Below are 16,941 nucleotides of genomic sequence, written 5' to 3'. Positions count from 1 at the left end.
TATTTTGCATACATTTTATGAATAAATACTGAGAAATCAGAGATTATTGCTGATCATAACAAGATTTAGCTATCCTAATGATTACCTGAAGTATGTCAATACCCAATAGCATTCTGATCAAGCCTTCTTGGCCCCCTACATGTCTGAAAAAAAGAGAGAAAGAAATCAGGGCTGGACACTAACTTTTCAACTTACTAGCCAAGTGGCTGGTGACATCTTAGATGTTACAACAATTTCAGTTTGTTTGCTAGCTAAACTGACTTATGGAAATCAAAAACCACTGGCCAAAACTGAATTTCTACTAATCTGTGGCTAGTGGGCTACCGTTAGTGTTGAGCCCTGGAAATGATGTTTTGTTTTTTATTTAATGTTTTTATATTAAAGAGATAACTATTTTTGGATTATATTACAGGTCTACCAACCCGTCAACGTCCTCTGCCAAAGAAACTGGAAGCAAGCTGAGGTGAAACCTGTTAAAAAGATGGAGAGCATATGAGAATTTTGTAAACAATTGAAATAATTGATATAAAATTATAACATCTTATCTCCTTGATGATCTAGTAACATTTTAGTACAGTTAATACCTGTCCGCATCGTCCAACCTTGTCTGCAGTCCTTCAAGAAAGTTGTCTACGACCTGAAGGAGTAAAATCAAGAAAGCTTAGCAAAATGAAACAACACAATAAAACCCATAGAAATATATGTACATAGGTTAGATTTCAGTTTCAATGATTTATTACCTCTGGGTAACTTTCATGAGTTTTAAGTCCATTTCTGACTTTTTTCTGGAAGATAGCACGATCAACCTCTGGAAAACAATAAAGACAGGATAGGTCAAACTTGAGAGAATAATTATAATAATAATAATAATAATAATAATAATAATAACACCTTTATTTAGACATGATAATGTTTAAAGCTGAACATCTTGTGGGGTCATGTGTAAATGCAAATAAACTCTTAATTAAATAAACTCCAATGATGGTGGTTTTGAGGAGAGGGGAAAACCAGAGTACCCGGAGAAAAACCTCTCAGAGCAGAGTAGAGAACCAACAAACTCAATCGACTTATTACGCCAGGTCCGGGAATCAAACCCGGGACACATTGGTGGAAGGCGAGCGCTCTCACCACTATGCCAACCCTGCTCCCCAAGTTAGTAGAGAAATGACACCATGTCACCACTTCTTAATTTTTCCACATACGTGTATCTTGAGAGGTGCCTCATGTCTAAAATACACACAGCTGAGTATGGTCGCTTTAAATAATTTGCAATATGCAAAATACTGACTTGTGAGAGACATAGAAGCCTAATAGTTAGTGTGGTGGACTCCAGGTGAAGAGGTCTGTGTTTGAGACCCAGCTGGATCATTGTCAGGAGTTTTATTACCAATTTCCGGCTGTTTACCCACAGGTAATCTGTTAATTTTATCTTAAGCACGCGCCACTGCGAATAATAGGGAGGTGTGGGTTATGTGACAATTTTGAAATTTACTAGCAGTTGAATTGAAAAAGATTCTCACCTACCTGCATTTCCACCTCTTAAATGAATTTTATTGTATTAAGAGTGCCACAAGGCGGCACGAAAACTGGATACCGACATGAGTTTATTTCACGCACGATTAGTTACATGACGAACAAAGTTCTATTGGCCCGCGCGTAAACAAAACCTTGATGGTGACAAAAATCAACCAAGGATAACCGGTGCATCAGTAACAAATTTCCAGTTAACACTAGCTTAAGCTGAAGAGAATTTTCCCATTCTAAGGAACTTGTTAGGCCCAGTAAAACCGGAGATAAAGATTTTTTTGAAAAATCGACAAATCAACATGGCGCTGAACGACTGTTCGAACAAAATGTGGCCAAGAATTTGCATTCTGTCGAGTATGCAACATGGTGAATTCTAGAGCATTTTTGTAAAAATTTCCTTTGCTTTTAAGGTGTGGGTTATCCACCAGTGCAGATAATCTATTGACTTTTTTTCGCCATATGCAATAATCAGCCGGTGCGGGTAATTGGCCATGCGGGTAAACAGCTGGAAATTACGGTAATATTTTCAGCAGGAGGGCAACTGGTTTTCACAGGCAGACAAAACCTTTTGAACTGAACTTCTATATCAGAAAAACTTTCCTCTAGATGTTCGAATCAGGTGGGCAAATCAATCCAGCCTCACAGCGGCTCAATTTGCCCAGTGTCCAGCCCCTAATGAAACACCTGATTGTGTTGGGTTCTTGGGCAAAATACTTTACACTCACAGTGCCTCTCTCCACCCAGGAGTGTAAATTGAAATTGGTACCTAAAAATATTGTCAGGGATGCCTAACAGGATGCTTAGGGGAGGTGGGGAGGGGTGATTGACTAGCATCCCATACAGGAGGAAGTGGTAACACAGTAGCGGTTTGAGTACAGACTTTACCTTTTACCTATAACACTGACTTGATTACAGGCAGAGGGATTAAAGTGCACCTACACCCAAAAAATTTTTTTCGCTTAACGAAGTAAGCTTATTATTTTGAGTATTTCTGCGCAAAAAATTTTTTTATCTGCTCAAATCTTCAATTTTCTATGCCCAGTCAAAATACGGAAAATCGGCCGCCATCTTGTCCCACGACCGAGTTTAAAGAGGAATGGCTCTAGTGGGTAATGTGACGTCAAATCGAGAACACGAAAGTCTGCATTTCACACATTTTCACTTGTTTGGGAAGGTTGTAGTCGATAATTGTCCGAAAATATGCCGACTAAGTGTGTTGTAGAAGGATGTAGCAACGTGCGAAATTTGCAAGAGGGTATCGCGCTTCATACATTCTTCATACAACACACCTAGTCGGCATATTTCGGACAATATCGACGACAATCTTCCCAAACAAGTGAAAATGTGTGAGATGCAGACTTTCGTGTTCTCGATTTGACGTCACATTACCCGCTAGAGCCATTCTTCTTTAAACTCGGTCGTGGGGCAAGATGGCTGTCGATTTTCCGTATTTTGACTGGGCATAGAAAATTAAAGATTTGACCAAATTGAAAAATTTTTGCACAGAAATACTCCAAAAAATAAGCTTATTTCGTTAAGCGAAAAAAAAATTTTGGGTCTAGGTGCACTTTAAGCTTTTACTTCTGATCACAATGATACTTCAAATGGTATAAGAACTCATTAATTCCTGCCTCCCCGATTCTAGATGGCTGCCCTGAGGCAATCTGTAATTATTTGGTTCCATGAACAAATTTATTGCTGCAGAAACAATAGCCACAGGCGCGATAATTGTCATGGTTAATGTCAACATGAAACATTGGACTTCAAATAAATTGAACTTCAATGTGTTCATGTTTACAGCAACCACACGAAGTCATGTTCATATAGTTTAGAAGTTATTCAAAAGCACAATACCATGATATTTTCTTTACAACATCCTATGTATTCAGTTTACAGAAGTAGTGTTATAAATGCTTAAGAAGCTGGACAATCACTTCAAGATACGATACATGATACCTTCAGTCTTGTCCACAACTGATAAAAATCCTAACTGCATGGCTCTAATAAACTGCTAAGCTCTTTATCCAAACTCGAAGCTAGAGTTTGAGTTTAAAATTGGATGGGCAGAGGGAGAGCTATTTAACCATTTAACCCCTTTACAGTGACTAGCATCTAATTTCTCCCTACATTAATTATATCACAGCTGAATAAAATATTAAGGCCATGAGGATAAGAGAAACCGGTTTTGAAAATGTTTTGTAGACTCAAGCATCTTACATTCGTATATGAATGGAATTTTGTACCTAAAATATCTTGTACCAGGCCCGAGTTCAGTTGAAGCCCAGCTTTTTGCACCACAGTATTAAACAGTGTTTCCTCCACCGCAGCTTTCTCGTTTGATCTGCGAGTATCAGCAACATGTCTGGATCGTTTGGCTAGTAAAAGAGGAAAAAAAATACAGAAAAAGAGCAAAGATCACTGATTTAAGTTTTATTCAAGAAAAATTTGGTTCCTATTGTATAATCAACAAAAAATTACATGTACATGTAGATTACACTTTGAGAGATCTTTCAACCCCTTACCTCAAGCATCTAACCTCAAATCACTTAATTAAGGTCGGGAGAATAAAGGAAATGATGAACAACTAACAAAGCTTTTAATATTGTTCCTATAGGAACAACGTTATGGCTTCGCCTCCATAGAAGGCAGTAGCCATGAAAATTAAGTACAGTCAGTTTCCATAGCTAACCAAGCTCTTGATATTGTTCCTATAGGAACAACATTATGGCTTTGCCTCCATAGGAGGCAGTAGCCATAGAAATTAAGTGCAGTCAGTTTCCATTGGTACAATTAATATCGTGGCTAATGCAAACATAACACACAAACTTTTTATAAATAGAACTTTAATGTGTTTATGTTATCATTAACCACACATGTTCATCAGGGTTGTAGCTAGAATTTTCAACAGATACAAGAATATTTTGTAACTGGCGGCAGGCACCAGAAGCCGCTTGCAGCTTCTGCATCGACATGTGACAGCGCTGTCAGATGCCATGATTACAAAACATAACTCTGTAACAAGCAAGCACTTGTAATCATAAATGTATTACAAGGCTGTGCTCTAAGAAAAATTGAAGGGAGCCCAGTGCTCTGAAACTGTGAAATCCAGGGTGCTCAGTATATGCTTTTTATGAAAAAACTAAAATTCCTGAGTTGCCTAGGGGAAAAAGAAAGGTGCCAGGAGCCACCAGGCACTACTAGACCACAGCCCTGTATCTACACAAAGCATTGAAATGTGTCAAATGCTCGTCTTTCTGAAAAACAATCTTTATGGTAAAAAGAAAAAGGCATTTATAGAAGGAATAGTGGCATAGTAAAATCCTATAGCGATGTCAAACCACACTCTGTCAAATGCAATGACTAAAATAATACGTGTGCGTTATCCCGCATGTATTAACACAAAGCCGATAACGAAACAAAACAAAACAGAACTGTCAAAATGTATCAATTTGGTAAATGTGTTCAATTGTATATTTTGTTCAACACAATATCTTAGCACATTTTCTATTTCAGCAGTTGTATATCATCCATCCACAATTCATCAGCTGAAAATTTGTTAGGAAAAGCCGATAATTTTTTCCGGCTGCCAGCTTTCATCTACATCCCTGTTCATGTGGTTTACAATTTATTAGAAAGTGAAATACCATGACATTTTCTTTATACCCTTCCCAGCCTTGAGGTTGAAGAAGTAATATTATTAACACTGACGACCCTGGAGAATAGTTTCAAGGTATAGTTCATTCAAAGTATTAGTCCTGTTTCAGGCAACAAATAATGACCCTTTCTGGCTGTAATAAACTACTGAGGTGAAGTTTTTTTTTTTTTTTTTACCCTTCCACTCCCAGATCTCAGTAATTCTCCATACTACCTATTGTGAAATTTATCTCATTTTAGTTTGGAGAATTTGGTATTGGATTAACTTGTAATCCCATAACTGATATTTTTCTATATTCTCACCACTTGTCTGCTTATTTTGTACTCATATTGTAAGGATAAATTCTGTCTTGATCACTCATTGGAGTTAAAGGGTTAATGATGTTACTTTGTCTCTCGGTTGTATCAATATTTTATTGTTATTCTCATAAGAAAAATAAGTGCAGTTACAGTTTCTACAGGTATGATTATTTTCATGGCTAATTGCTATTCCTTTGCGTAACTCTTCAAAATTTAGTGTTTCAAACGTAGCTTTATTTCATCTGCGCTTTTTAGACCATAAATAATGTAAATTACCTTGTTTTTTATTTATTAGGATACTGTCACATTGTAATACATGTTTGCATTTTTATTATCTACTATTATTTAGTATGCTTGTAAATCAGTCGTTTTTCAATACTTGTATTGCCAGAACTGATGATATTGAATAAACCTATTATAATTATTAAGCATTAAACTTCAGATAAAAAGAAATTTAGTCCCTTCATGTTATCATGTTATCAGCACCCATACATGTTCTTGTGGTTTACAATTTATTGGAGAGTGCAATAATTATTATGATATTTTCTTTATTACACACGCAGCCTTCACATTGGAGACGTCACTTTATTAACACTGACAATCCACCGAGAATAGTTTCAAGGTATAATACTGTATGTTAAATGTGCTAAATCATAATTCTGTCTAGGGTAACATATAAATCCTTCCTGATGCAAATAAACTGCACAGCATTTTATCAATATGACCCCTGCAGAGAATTTTACAATGTCACCCTGAATTAGGATCATGAGAAAAGAGGAAATGATCACCAACTAAAGAAGTTCATGATTGTTGAACAAATTCACCTTGTCTGCACTTTAGCAAATGTATAGAGAACAGTATGGAGAATATGCATACTGATGTTGGGACTTAAAGGATTAAGTACAATAAAAGACAGATGGAAATAATACACATATCTCCATACATGTTAAAGTTCAAAATTAGGGCCATGATCAAATGCCATTCTACCAAATACATTGATGCGATTGCTGTAGTTGTGGTTAAAGGCAACATAAAACGTTGACTTCTAGTAAATAGAAATTCAACGTGTTTATGTTTACATCAACCATACTAGAGAATCATTGCGTGGTTAAACAAATGAAAACCTTTCCTAAAAACACAGGGATTCCAATAAACTGTTGAGCACTTTTCTACAAGTTTGAGCTGAACACAAGCTAGGAAGGGTCAATTAACTCTATCAAAAAAAATACAAATAACACATATATTAAATTCTAAGATTTTAAAATATAGGGTATCTACAAGAACTCAAATATTTATCAACAGCTTTTAAATGCCCTGCAATTTTGCAGATGATGCACCAACCAATTTCCGTGTTCCCTAAGGGTGTGGGGTGCCCCTGGAGGGTTGATTCCGTCCCTCCTTTATCAATCTCTCGGGTATTTTCTGAGATCTACCTATTATCTGAAATTCAAATGCGGTAAGATAAATTCTGTCTTCAAGCTGCACGTACGTTCGGGATGTGCTTTAACAGGAAAAATAAAGAAGAACTTTAGAAGAAAAATGACCTTAGAGCAACAAAATTGATGATTTCACAGGCCACAGCCTGGAATTAACGCAGAAGCGATTAAGACCAACATTTCTCTCCGTAATGAGAATTCCGCCCGCCCATTCGCCTTCCTTTTGTGTTCGGAAGAATACATCCCTAGCCTCGATGTATTCCTTACAGAATTTAAACTCGAGAACGGACGATACAATGCCCAAAATGATCAAAACAGAGTCCAACTTAACATATATATTTGCGTACCTGAAGGTTCCTCTTCAACATGTTTTGAAGACTTACGCTTCAATCGCACCATTACTGAGACAGCGTGAATGGTGTTTCACTCTGTCGTGATATACATATCTATCAAATGGAAGAATCAGCTGTTTCTGGGCGAAATCGACGAGAAAATCAGCAAAATATTCGCGCTACGACCCGCGCTCATTGAATCATGTCTAGACATTCATGATTCCCGCCTTTCGATCGTTTGGAACGCATGCGCCCACCTTCCGCTGAAACAATGCAGGCACCTGGTCAAAATGGCGTTTGTTTCTATGAGGGAAAGCGAACAATGATTTTTGCTTATTGATTTTTGAAAGGAAAAGTAAGTCTAGCTTTTAGTTTTACTCTTGCTACGTGCTAACCTTTTTTATTCAAAGATTTCGTAAACGATACGCCGATCGAAATGGTTTTAAAAAATTTATTCCACGTTGTTCTCAAGCTTGATTTAGCGAGCAAGACGATCGAAGATGTTTAATAATCGGATTAATAATAATATAGCTTTCAATCAGATCGTTTCTGCGTAGGATCCAACAGAAACTTAGCAAATCGAAATCTGATTGAATTTCTCGACCCGTGTTAAGAAACAGAAAAGTAATCAACGAGATAGCACTCTTTTGGTAACGTGAGTGTATGTCAGCCCAGCTGATTATATTTTTAGCCCCAGTTGCTCGATCGAAGGTTTGATAATGCTAATGATTTGTAAAACTTCTATCCAGTGAACAGCACAGCACCTTTTGTTAACTTTTATGCGATGGATGGCGATTTAACCATTGAATAGCGTTATCCGTTGTATAGCGCTATGCGCCCCTTCAACAAGTGGGCTCAGATCTGCAGCCTCTGCACATAAAGTAGTTTCTGTTTTTTCAGTCTCAGTGATCACAGAGAGATTAGCCTGAAATTGTATTTCATATTTAACAGTGTCATTTGAAGAAAAAAAGCTGCTTTGCTTGTTACTGTGTCCTGCAAAACGATCTGCTATTCATTTAGATAGCCAACTTTTGTCTTGTTTATGACTACAGTGTAATGGTGCCACTGATTGGCCAAGCTCAGTTTTGTAACAAGTTTAAGGCCACATTTGAATTCCAATTCTATAACAATTTGTTCTGTTTAAGTGCAAAATCCAAACAATATCCCCTTCTAACAATATCTTCATTATGTATCTCCTTGATAATGTATTGACACTCTTGGGAAAATTTAAGCATGATCACTCCTGAAAGGGAAAGCATAAAGAGTTTGATTTCCATCTGTTTCAGGTGGTTGATGCAGAGACATTTTCCTTCCACAATGACTTCAAAAACTGATTCTAATAAAGCTGTATCTGATGCACAGAAAGCAGAGGAAAAGGCCAGCAAAGAAGAGTTAGTGGAGGCCAAGATGAGAATTATCAGGAAGAAAAATGAAGAACTTATGAGAAGACAAAAAGAAATTGAAGAAGATCGTAAAAATGCTGATGTGTACAGCAAGTTGGTAGAGATAAAGAAGCAACATGGAGATGCTTTGTCAGGAGTGAGCAATGATTCATCACAGCCAGAAGGGGTGGCTGGAAGAGGGCAAGGAAGAGGAAGGGGTCTTATGTTGCAGGAAATGCGTAAAGAAACTTTCAAAGCAAAGCAGTGGGAGGCCAAACGGAAAGAAAATGTCATGAGAGAGGAGGAGGAGAGGAAACAAGGAAGGACTTCCAACTCAGCTAGCAGGTTTCTGGTGGATGACAGGAGAGTGGATATGTCCAAAATGGCAGGGCGGAATGAGCACTCATGGGGTGGCGCTAATTTTGGCAAAGCTGCTAGTCGGATGCAGAGAGAGAAAGAAGGGTTTCGATCAGACAGAAGTAGAGATAACATGGTGATGCATATGTCAGGGAGAGAGCGGCAGCAGTATCACGAGTGGAAAGATGAGAGAAGGAAGATCGACGAAGAAAGGAGGGCTCGCCAAAAGAAGGCTGGAAACTGGAGCCGTACTTGGGATCAGAAGAAGGTCTGGGATGCCAGGCGGAGGATGTGGGTTTTTGAAGAATCAGAGGGCAGTGCCAAGGATGTAAGACGATATGATGGCCATGGCAGTGCACAAGACTGGGGCAATGACAGTAGGGGGAACAATTATTATGGAGAAAACAGAGGTCGTAAAGGAGGAGGATTTAGACATTATGACAACCATGAAACCCAGGCTTCTGAAATCCAAAGAAATAGCAACCGAAGTGAAGTTTTGGAAAATAAGAGAACTGGATCCAAAACTGAAAGAGGAGCCTTAGAAAAAGAAAAACACAATCGTGATGGTACAGCTAATGGTGAGAGCCTTGGGAAGGAGAATTGGGAAGAAGAACGTAGTAAACCTGTTACTCAAAAGAAAGAAGAGAAGAGTGCAGATGCTGCTTTGAAGACATCAACCGAGATTTCACAAAGAATCGGTCAACCCAAACCTCAAAGAGAACGAAGACAAAGAAGAAAGACTAAGGAGTGTGACATCAATGAAGATAACCAGAACAACCAGGAATCTGTGGCAGATAAAGAAGTGACAAGTAATGAACCCCACAGCAAAACTCCTCACCATGAACTTGGTGAAAAGGCACAAGATGACCTTCAAGATTCTCAAGAACAGCCCGAATCTACGACTACAGAAGAATTATCATCATCGGATGCATCAGCTTTGCATGAATCTTCTGGAGATAAGAAAGGGCCAGCTGTTGTATGCAGGGATCAAGTCAACAATTTACATGAAGAAAATGCAGAGACACAGGTGGATCCAGAACATACAGATACTGGTGAAATAGCTCATGAAAAAGCTACTGTAACAAGAGACAGTGATACAGGTAAAAAATCACACTTACCAGAAAACCCAGCAGATGAAAAACAAGATACTTCCAATGACCAATCAACACAAAATGAACAAAAAGATCACAGCGCAAACTCTGCTCGTACTGACTTGACAACGGTACAAAAGGCAAACTTGTCCAAACTGAAGGTGGACGAAAAAGTCTCTTTTGACACTGAAGAAAGCAATCAGAAAATGGACGCAGATGGGGATGTTACCAGCACGACACAAGCATCCACGTCAGTTGTTGCGGATATACCACCCACACCTGATTTTCTGAAACTGGAGGAGGACATCAATTGGGGTGAGATTGAGATTGACGAGGAAGGTATTGTTGAGAGATGGTAGCATGTAACAGAGAACAGTAAAAGTCACAGGCTGATTAGTATTAGGGACCTTAAGAAACCACGAAGGTGACGCCAAGGAAGACTTCGATTAAAAACTGAATTTCTACTCTTAGTTAGAATTTCAAAAATGGCTGCAGGAGCTTACTGTCTCATACAGTGCCACAGCTCAACTTCAGCATGACGTATAAAGTAACTGTTGAGTTCCAAATTGAAATTAGAATAATTTGCCATCACAGTTTCGGTTCACAGACGACACAAATTTTGGCGATTTCACGTTGTTGTTTTGCATAGGACAGCTAAGAAATGTACAAAGTTTCAAAATGCACGTGCTGAGCTATTGTTCTGCCAATTAGATCTCTTGTTTTTCCACGTCTTCATTGCTGTCGCCTTCGTGGTTTCTTAAGGTCCCTATTATTTTTGCTCAGAGCAACCCAGCCAAAGGTGTTAATATCCTTTGCTTAATTCCTCTGCATAGTTTATTGGCACAATCAAATCATGTTGAAGTGTATCTAATTTATTTGTGACCATGGGTAATTTTGTATTCAGAAAAAGTTTTAAAACGTGATATTACGCCAAGCATAGTCCTGATGTGACAGTATGTGAGAAAATCATGACACATAATATTTTGCCAAGCCAGTTTTATGTAGCCCCCTCCCAAGTTTTATGTTATGAGGCTACAGTTCCCCTGCCCTCCCCTCCATAGCCTGTGAAAATATTCCATTTTCAGTGTCTGTATAGCCTTAAAAAAACCAAGGTTGGATATGAAATTTTATTACACGACTTGGGCAGTCAGAGGGCCAATAACTAAAATCAACCAATCAAAATGCTCTATTGCCAGTCCAATATTCTCTAAGTATTGGACCGGGCACTGTCCCGAATGGTCCAGAATGATACCACATTTGTGTCCCTTTGAACTTCAGTCGTATAATAAATCTCTTATTAACCAAGCTTGCTCGGGACCATACTGGAAGAATATCGGCCCTCGGTCTTTTTGTACGGACCTCGCTGCACTTGGTCCGTACTGTCAAGACCTCAGGCCAATATTCTCCCAGTACAGCCCTCGCGCTTGGTTAATAAGATATATGTAACAATTTTTATCTCTGGGGATTGAAGGGGCCCAAAACCTCTGTATGCATCTTAATGTGAGTGTGTCCAAGATACATATGTTATTAGATGTGTTGGTTTGTAGTACTGGTAAGGATTTTTACGAGTTGTGCTGTATTTTGATAAGTGCTTATGGCAAGATAAAATACAAACAACAAGTAAAAACATCTCATAAGTTAATTATTATTCAACTGCTTTATTTTATGTGCATTTATCATGAGACCAGAAATGCAAAGCAGATAGAGATGCATAGCAAGTGCAGCTAACCAGGTTTTTTAACAGTACAAAATAACTAATTGTCCACATATCATGTGATATTTGTACTTGAGTCAGAAATTATTTGTACTCTACTTACTGCAGTTGGATAATAGTGCTGGTAAAATGATAATGAGCTTTTTATTTCTCTTTTAGTCATGTGTCTTTTTAACATGCATAAAATATTTGTCACCATTTTAATTATAAAGTGAAAAGTAGTTTGCTGGTCTGCATCAGATCACAAGAAAAAGTTTTAAGATTGTAAAGTACTTTTTCAGCTAAGAATGTAAAATCAAATAAATTATACAAATGTCTGGTGAAAAATGGTTGCTCTTTACTGAAGTGAGTAGCAGCTCAATCCTTGGTTCTGTGGGTGGTTTGATGCCCTGTGGTGAAATGCATGGCTACTCGTTAACGTATTACAGCCAAACATCAGCATGCATATTCTCCATACTGGTTTCTATACATTTCCTATGGTCCTAATAAAGGGAATTTGTTTAACAATAAATAGCTTCTTGAAGTAACAATTATTTCCTAAATTCTCATGACCAAAATTTTTGATTCAGCTGTGATATTCTAAGGAGAAAACAAGCAATCATCACTCTTTTGGGTAGAAGATTTAGTCAAAGTACTTTCCTAGAAATGAATGCAATTAGTGGTGCAGTTGATACGGACTGATACTCATGGTCTTAAAATAAGTGAGGAGAATTTGCTACCTTTCTATAATCAAAAAATGGATAGATATTCAAGTCTTCTCAGATAAGGACGAATAAACCGTAGGCCCTGTCTCCTGCAGGGTTAGGGGTAGGAGACGTTAATTTCCCACGCACTAGATTACTGTGTGGTGGATGTCCTCCCTGGGGTGGGATGGGTGGGAATTGGCCCTAAAAAGTTCCTATGGGGAGTGGTCAAGTAACGTATGTATGTGACATGTATGTATGTATGTATACAGCCTGGAACTTCTGCGAGGTGGGCTAGAGCAAGACTGAAAATTGAAGCTCTTTGGTTAATTGTCTACCCTTGAAACTGTAACATCAGTATATACATTCTCTGCAGGGGCATAGCCAGGATTTTTCAAAGGGGGGGGGGTCACAGAGGCTACTCACCAGATTGTCATGTCGACCTCCACACAGTGCATGTTTTACTTCATGTTACAGTTTTGGAATGAGCAGTGAGAGTATAGTGGGCAGGCCAAGATATTGTCATGGTGTTTTCACCACCTGAATATTGTAGGTTGTTTGCTCAAAAGAAGGCTGACCAAGGGGGGGGTCATCGGCACCCCAGGACCCCCCCTGGCTACATCCTTGCTCTGTACTGTTTTCTATACATTTCCTAAGGTGCTGATGAGAAAAATTTGTCCAACAATCAAGAGCTTTTTTAGTTGGTGATCATTTCCTTTATTCTCCTGACCTTAATGTGTGATTCAGGGGTGATATTGTAAGGAGAAATTAGATGCCCATCACTCTCAGGGATAAAAGGGTTTATCAATCATAGATAGTGATTTGGTATTGCTGCGTTTTACTTGGTGCACTTTGAGTTCAGTGCACCCAACTGATTTTTAGGGGTGGTTAGTAATGTCAAATGACAGGTTATCCAATTCTTGACACTACCACCTGATAATAAACAAATAAATAATTTATATACTGTCAATAATGTAGGAAGTGGTTGTCCAATCTTCTGAGCCGGTGGCTCATGTTAACAACACTCTCCTCCAGATTGAATTGGAATTTGGAATGTTGGTTTTTGTGTAGAGAGGAAAACTGGAGACCCAAGGACCCAGAGAAAAACCCTTAGAACAAGGAGGAGAACCAATAACAAATTCAACCCACATGTGATGCTAGGTCTGGGAATTGAACCCAGGTCACAGTGGTGGGAGGCAGTATTCTCCCCACTGCGCCATCCCTGCTCCCCTGATGCAGTTTACTTGTGGTGTTGGAAAATGTTTAATGGGTGATAATTCTGAATCCAGCATCTGCATACTTCAACCACCTTACAGTACAAGTCAAGGGTTTTATAGAAAAATTCATTCGTTTATGAGAGAATTTCACATCAAATTGCATGCATAAACTGATATCGCACAAGTTGTGAAGCGATGAGTGCAATATTGGTTTTCAAGTGAAATTTAACACAGAATTCATTCGTCAAGTAAGGGATTTTCCTTGAATCGCATAATTGAATAAAAACGAGAAAAAAAAGAAAAAGGTATTGCTTATAGTTGTTATTTATACATATATGCAAAACAATATCACAGCCTTGTTTTCAACTTGCAATTCCAAACCAAATTCCTCGCTTCATTAACCAATCAGAATGTGAGATTTTATTTAATGATGCAATTCAAGATAATATATTATTACTTTTCACCTTGTGCAAAAACAAAACATTTTCGAGGGCATTTCACAAAATTATTACACGACTCGGGCAGTCAGAGGGTCAATAACTAAAATTAACCAATCAAAATGCTCTATTGCCGGTCAATATTCTCTCAGTATTGGACCGGGCACTGCCCCGAATGGTCCCAAATGATACCACACTTGTGTCCCTTTGAACTTCAGTCGTATAATAAATCTCTTATTAACCAAGTTTGCTCGGGACCGTATTGGAAGAATATTGGCCTTCGGTCTTTTTTGTAAGGACCTCGCTGCGCTCGGTCCATACCGTCAAGACCTTGGGCCGATATTCTCCCAGTACGGCCCTCACGCTTGGTTAATAAGATATATGTATTATGCAATTATTAACCCTTGACAGCTGTAACTACCAGAAGTGATTGACCTGAAACTTCTCCCTACCCAGGACAACAGGTTGTGAAAATACTCAAACTTGCAGGTAAAAGTGTTGATCTTGATCTAACACTAAATTCTCATAACTAATTTTCAAGGAAATGTGTTGCAGCTAGAGGAGAGAATTAACAATCAGATCTATCAAGTTTAAGGGTACAGGGGCCATTCTAGAACATGCAGTGGCCTTGAGCAACAAAGCAAATAAAGACTGCATCAAAGATGGGGCTTCATACATATATGCCTCAAAAGTTGCTCTCAATATAGTGTGGCTGCTGCACATAGCAGTGAACATCAAGTGTACAATAAAGTTAAAAAGAAATTTCTACAATTGCAAATTCTTTATTATTGAATAACTTGCACATAATCAGGCTGTCAAAAGGCATCAGACCAACAAGCGACAGTCAAGACTTCTACTAAATGGTCCTGTTTCTTTACAACATTCTGAGCAACTCTGACATTGTGTCAAAGAATTATTTGTTTGCAACTGTGTTTGTTTATTACAAAGCTCCTGCCTTCTCTAACATTGGCTTCAGTTCTCCTTTGTTTTGAAGCCTTTGAACATCATCTCCTCCCCCAACAAATTCACCTCCAATGAACACTCTAGGAACCTGAAAAATACAGTATAAGTTTAATACTTTTAACATCCTGCATATGGCTTCATCATGTTAAAGAGCACAGGTAAATGTGTTCTATTGCTTCAGTAAGAACGGTATGGAGAATATGACTGTAAACTGATATAAGTATAGGTAACAACACGATTATGAGTGCTATCTGTACTCTTGTTAAAACTTAGCGATTGTATCACATGAAAAATGCATATCATCAAGACGTGAAGCCTTGGATTTCTTCTACGTTGTGAATTGGGACCACAGAGAATCTTGCTTCGCTAAAAAACTCAAACCTTTTTTTTTATATCAACAAAAAATGAAAGAGTCTTTGGATCTTCATGAGTCTCTCTGAACTGAGACCCTCGCGTTCTAAATGACGCAAGACTCGTGACTGCTCGACTGCGGACAGAAAACGTCGTCAGTACTAAAAATAAAATTACTGTAGAAAGCACACAAATATCTTTGAGTTTGAGGGACCGGAGAAGAAATCCTACACCCTTTCTTAGATGTTTTGGTAACCGATTCACCCTGGTGATGGGATAAGTGTATTTCAAAGGTGTTCGTGTGTTAAATTATATGCAAATTAATTCGATTAGTTCGCAATTTCGGTCGACGATAAAAACAGTTTCGCTCCGAAGAGAAGCGATTGCCATTAGATTTTCACCATGTAGTTCTTAGACTTGTAACACTTCAGTGAGAAAAAAGCAATGTTTTGAAGCATACCGATCTGGCTCCTGTGATTTTTTGGAGGGCGTCTTGGAAATCATCTCCGTCATCGCGTTCGTCCAACTCAATCAAGAGATAGTTGCTCAAACCAGCGGCCTTCAGCGCGTCTTTTGCCTTTTTACAGTAAGGGCAGTAGGTCTTGGAGTACATTACGACCTTGTTGTCCCTCACTTGTGCCTTAATGAACTCTGATTTCCCCGACATAATGTACTATTCTTCACCAATCCTTCTTCACAACTGTATTACTCTTCACGACTGTATTACTCTCCACGACTGCGACTCCTGTGACTCAATTTTTAATGAAGATATTCGAGAGCCCGCACTACCTATTTACAGCTGACAACAAATTTAGAAATTGATGAATCATGTTTGCTTGTCATTTGTGATTATTCAGACAAGTCACGCAATCTTTAAGCGTTTGGAGTTTTGAGTGGGTTTTCTCCTCTAAAACCGCGGACGTCATGATTAGAAGGGAAAATGTTTATCCAGTGAATACGCCTGGCCATTGGGTAATTGGTCAACTAAAAATATGTTCTTTGAGAAAAATGGCAGGAAAAAGTCGAGAAAAGTATCTTAGTTACAATCGGTTAGAGGCATTAAGTTTAGAAAATAAAGATCTTTAGAGACGATGTACACCATTTTACTATGACAACTAGAAGCAAGAGTTGTTAAAGAATTGAACTTTTTTTGCAAACAGGTCATCGATGAATCAATTGAACACGGAAAAAAAACTTAAGATTTGCGATCACCTGCACGCACATCCCGTGAAACTAAACTTATTACGATGTCATATTTTTGTGAAAGAAAAATAACTCAAGGAGTTAGGTGATAATTTTGGGCCTGATCCATGGGAGCAAAGTTCATTCTCACAAAGGACAAGGTGAGATCGATCCTATTTTTAACGAAAGTATTTGCTTCAAAACTAGGAGGGGTGTAGCTCGGGGAGTGATTTTGCGGGTAATTACAAATCAGCTGATTTGAAATTACGAGCAGGCGTGATTGATGCTCAGTGCCAAGTCACAAAGTCGAAAAAT

General features: G+C 38.4%; 3 protein-coding genes across 3 annotated transcripts in view; 1 reads left to right on the top strand and 2 right to left on the bottom strand.

Moving 5' to 3' along the window:
• Positions 1-7,477, bottom strand: part of LOC111342868 (Fanconi anemia group D2 protein) — a 32,712-nt gene extending 25,235 nt beyond the window's left edge. Inside the window, exons 1-6 of the mRNA XM_088762310.1 lie at positions 7,265-7,477; positions 3,771-3,902; positions 741-808; positions 585-637; positions 423-470; positions 86-143 (exon numbers count right to left, since the gene is read on the bottom strand). Of these exons, the coding sequence (XP_088618436.1) occupies positions 86-143; positions 423-470; positions 585-637; positions 741-808; positions 3,771-3,902; positions 7,265-7,316 (411 nt within the window). The 5' untranslated portion in view covers positions 7,317-7,477. The remainder of the gene's footprint in view (positions 1-85; positions 144-422; positions 471-584; positions 638-740; positions 809-3,770; positions 3,903-7,264) is intronic.
• Positions 7,478-7,521: 44 nt separating this feature from the next.
• Positions 7,522-12,120, top strand: LOC111342871 (uncharacterized). The gene is made up of 2 exons (XM_022950002.2): positions 7,522-7,604; positions 8,536-12,120. The coding sequence occupies exon 2, from the start codon at positions 8,543-8,545 to the stop codon at positions 10,436-10,438; it is 1,896 nt and encodes a 631-aa protein (XP_022805737.2). The 5' UTR covers positions 7,522-7,604; positions 8,536-8,542; the 3' UTR covers positions 10,439-12,120.
• A 2,772-nt stretch (positions 12,121-14,892) lies between these two features.
• LOC148731692 (uncharacterized) lies at positions 14,893-16,213 on the bottom strand. The gene is made up of 2 exons (XM_088762309.1): positions 15,905-16,213; positions 14,893-15,181 (listed from the first exon to the last, which is right to left on the bottom strand). Exons 1-2 carry the CDS (start codon positions 16,109-16,111, stop codon positions 15,071-15,073), a joined length of 318 nt encoding a protein of 105 aa, XP_088618435.1. The 5' UTR covers positions 16,112-16,213; the 3' UTR covers positions 14,893-15,070.
• Between the last annotated feature and the right edge of the window lie 728 nt (positions 16,214-16,941).

Source organism: Stylophora pistillata, chromosome 5, assembly GCF_964205215.1.
Source record: "Stylophora pistillata chromosome 5, jaStyPist1.2, whole genome shotgun sequence".
Lineage (NCBI taxonomy): Eukaryota > Metazoa > Cnidaria > Anthozoa > Scleractinia > Pocilloporidae > Stylophora > Stylophora pistillata.
Note: the sequence above shows the minus strand (reverse complement) of the source record. Positions and strands in the feature narration are given on the sequence as shown.

Bases quoted from the DNA above. Each gene is read 5' to 3' on its own strand.
- LOC111342871 (XM_022950002.2), top strand. From the start codon at position 8,543: ATGCAGAGACATTTTCCTTCCACAATGACTTCAAAAACTGATTCTAAT.
- LOC148731692 (XM_088762309.1), bottom strand. From the start codon at position 16,111: ATGTCGGGGAAATCAGAGTTCATTAAGGCACAAGTGAGGGACAACAAG. The intron at 15,182-15,904 runs GTATGCTTCAAA...TGTATTTTTCAG, and splicing joins AAATCACAGGAGCCAGATCG to GTTCCTAGAGTGTTCATTGG.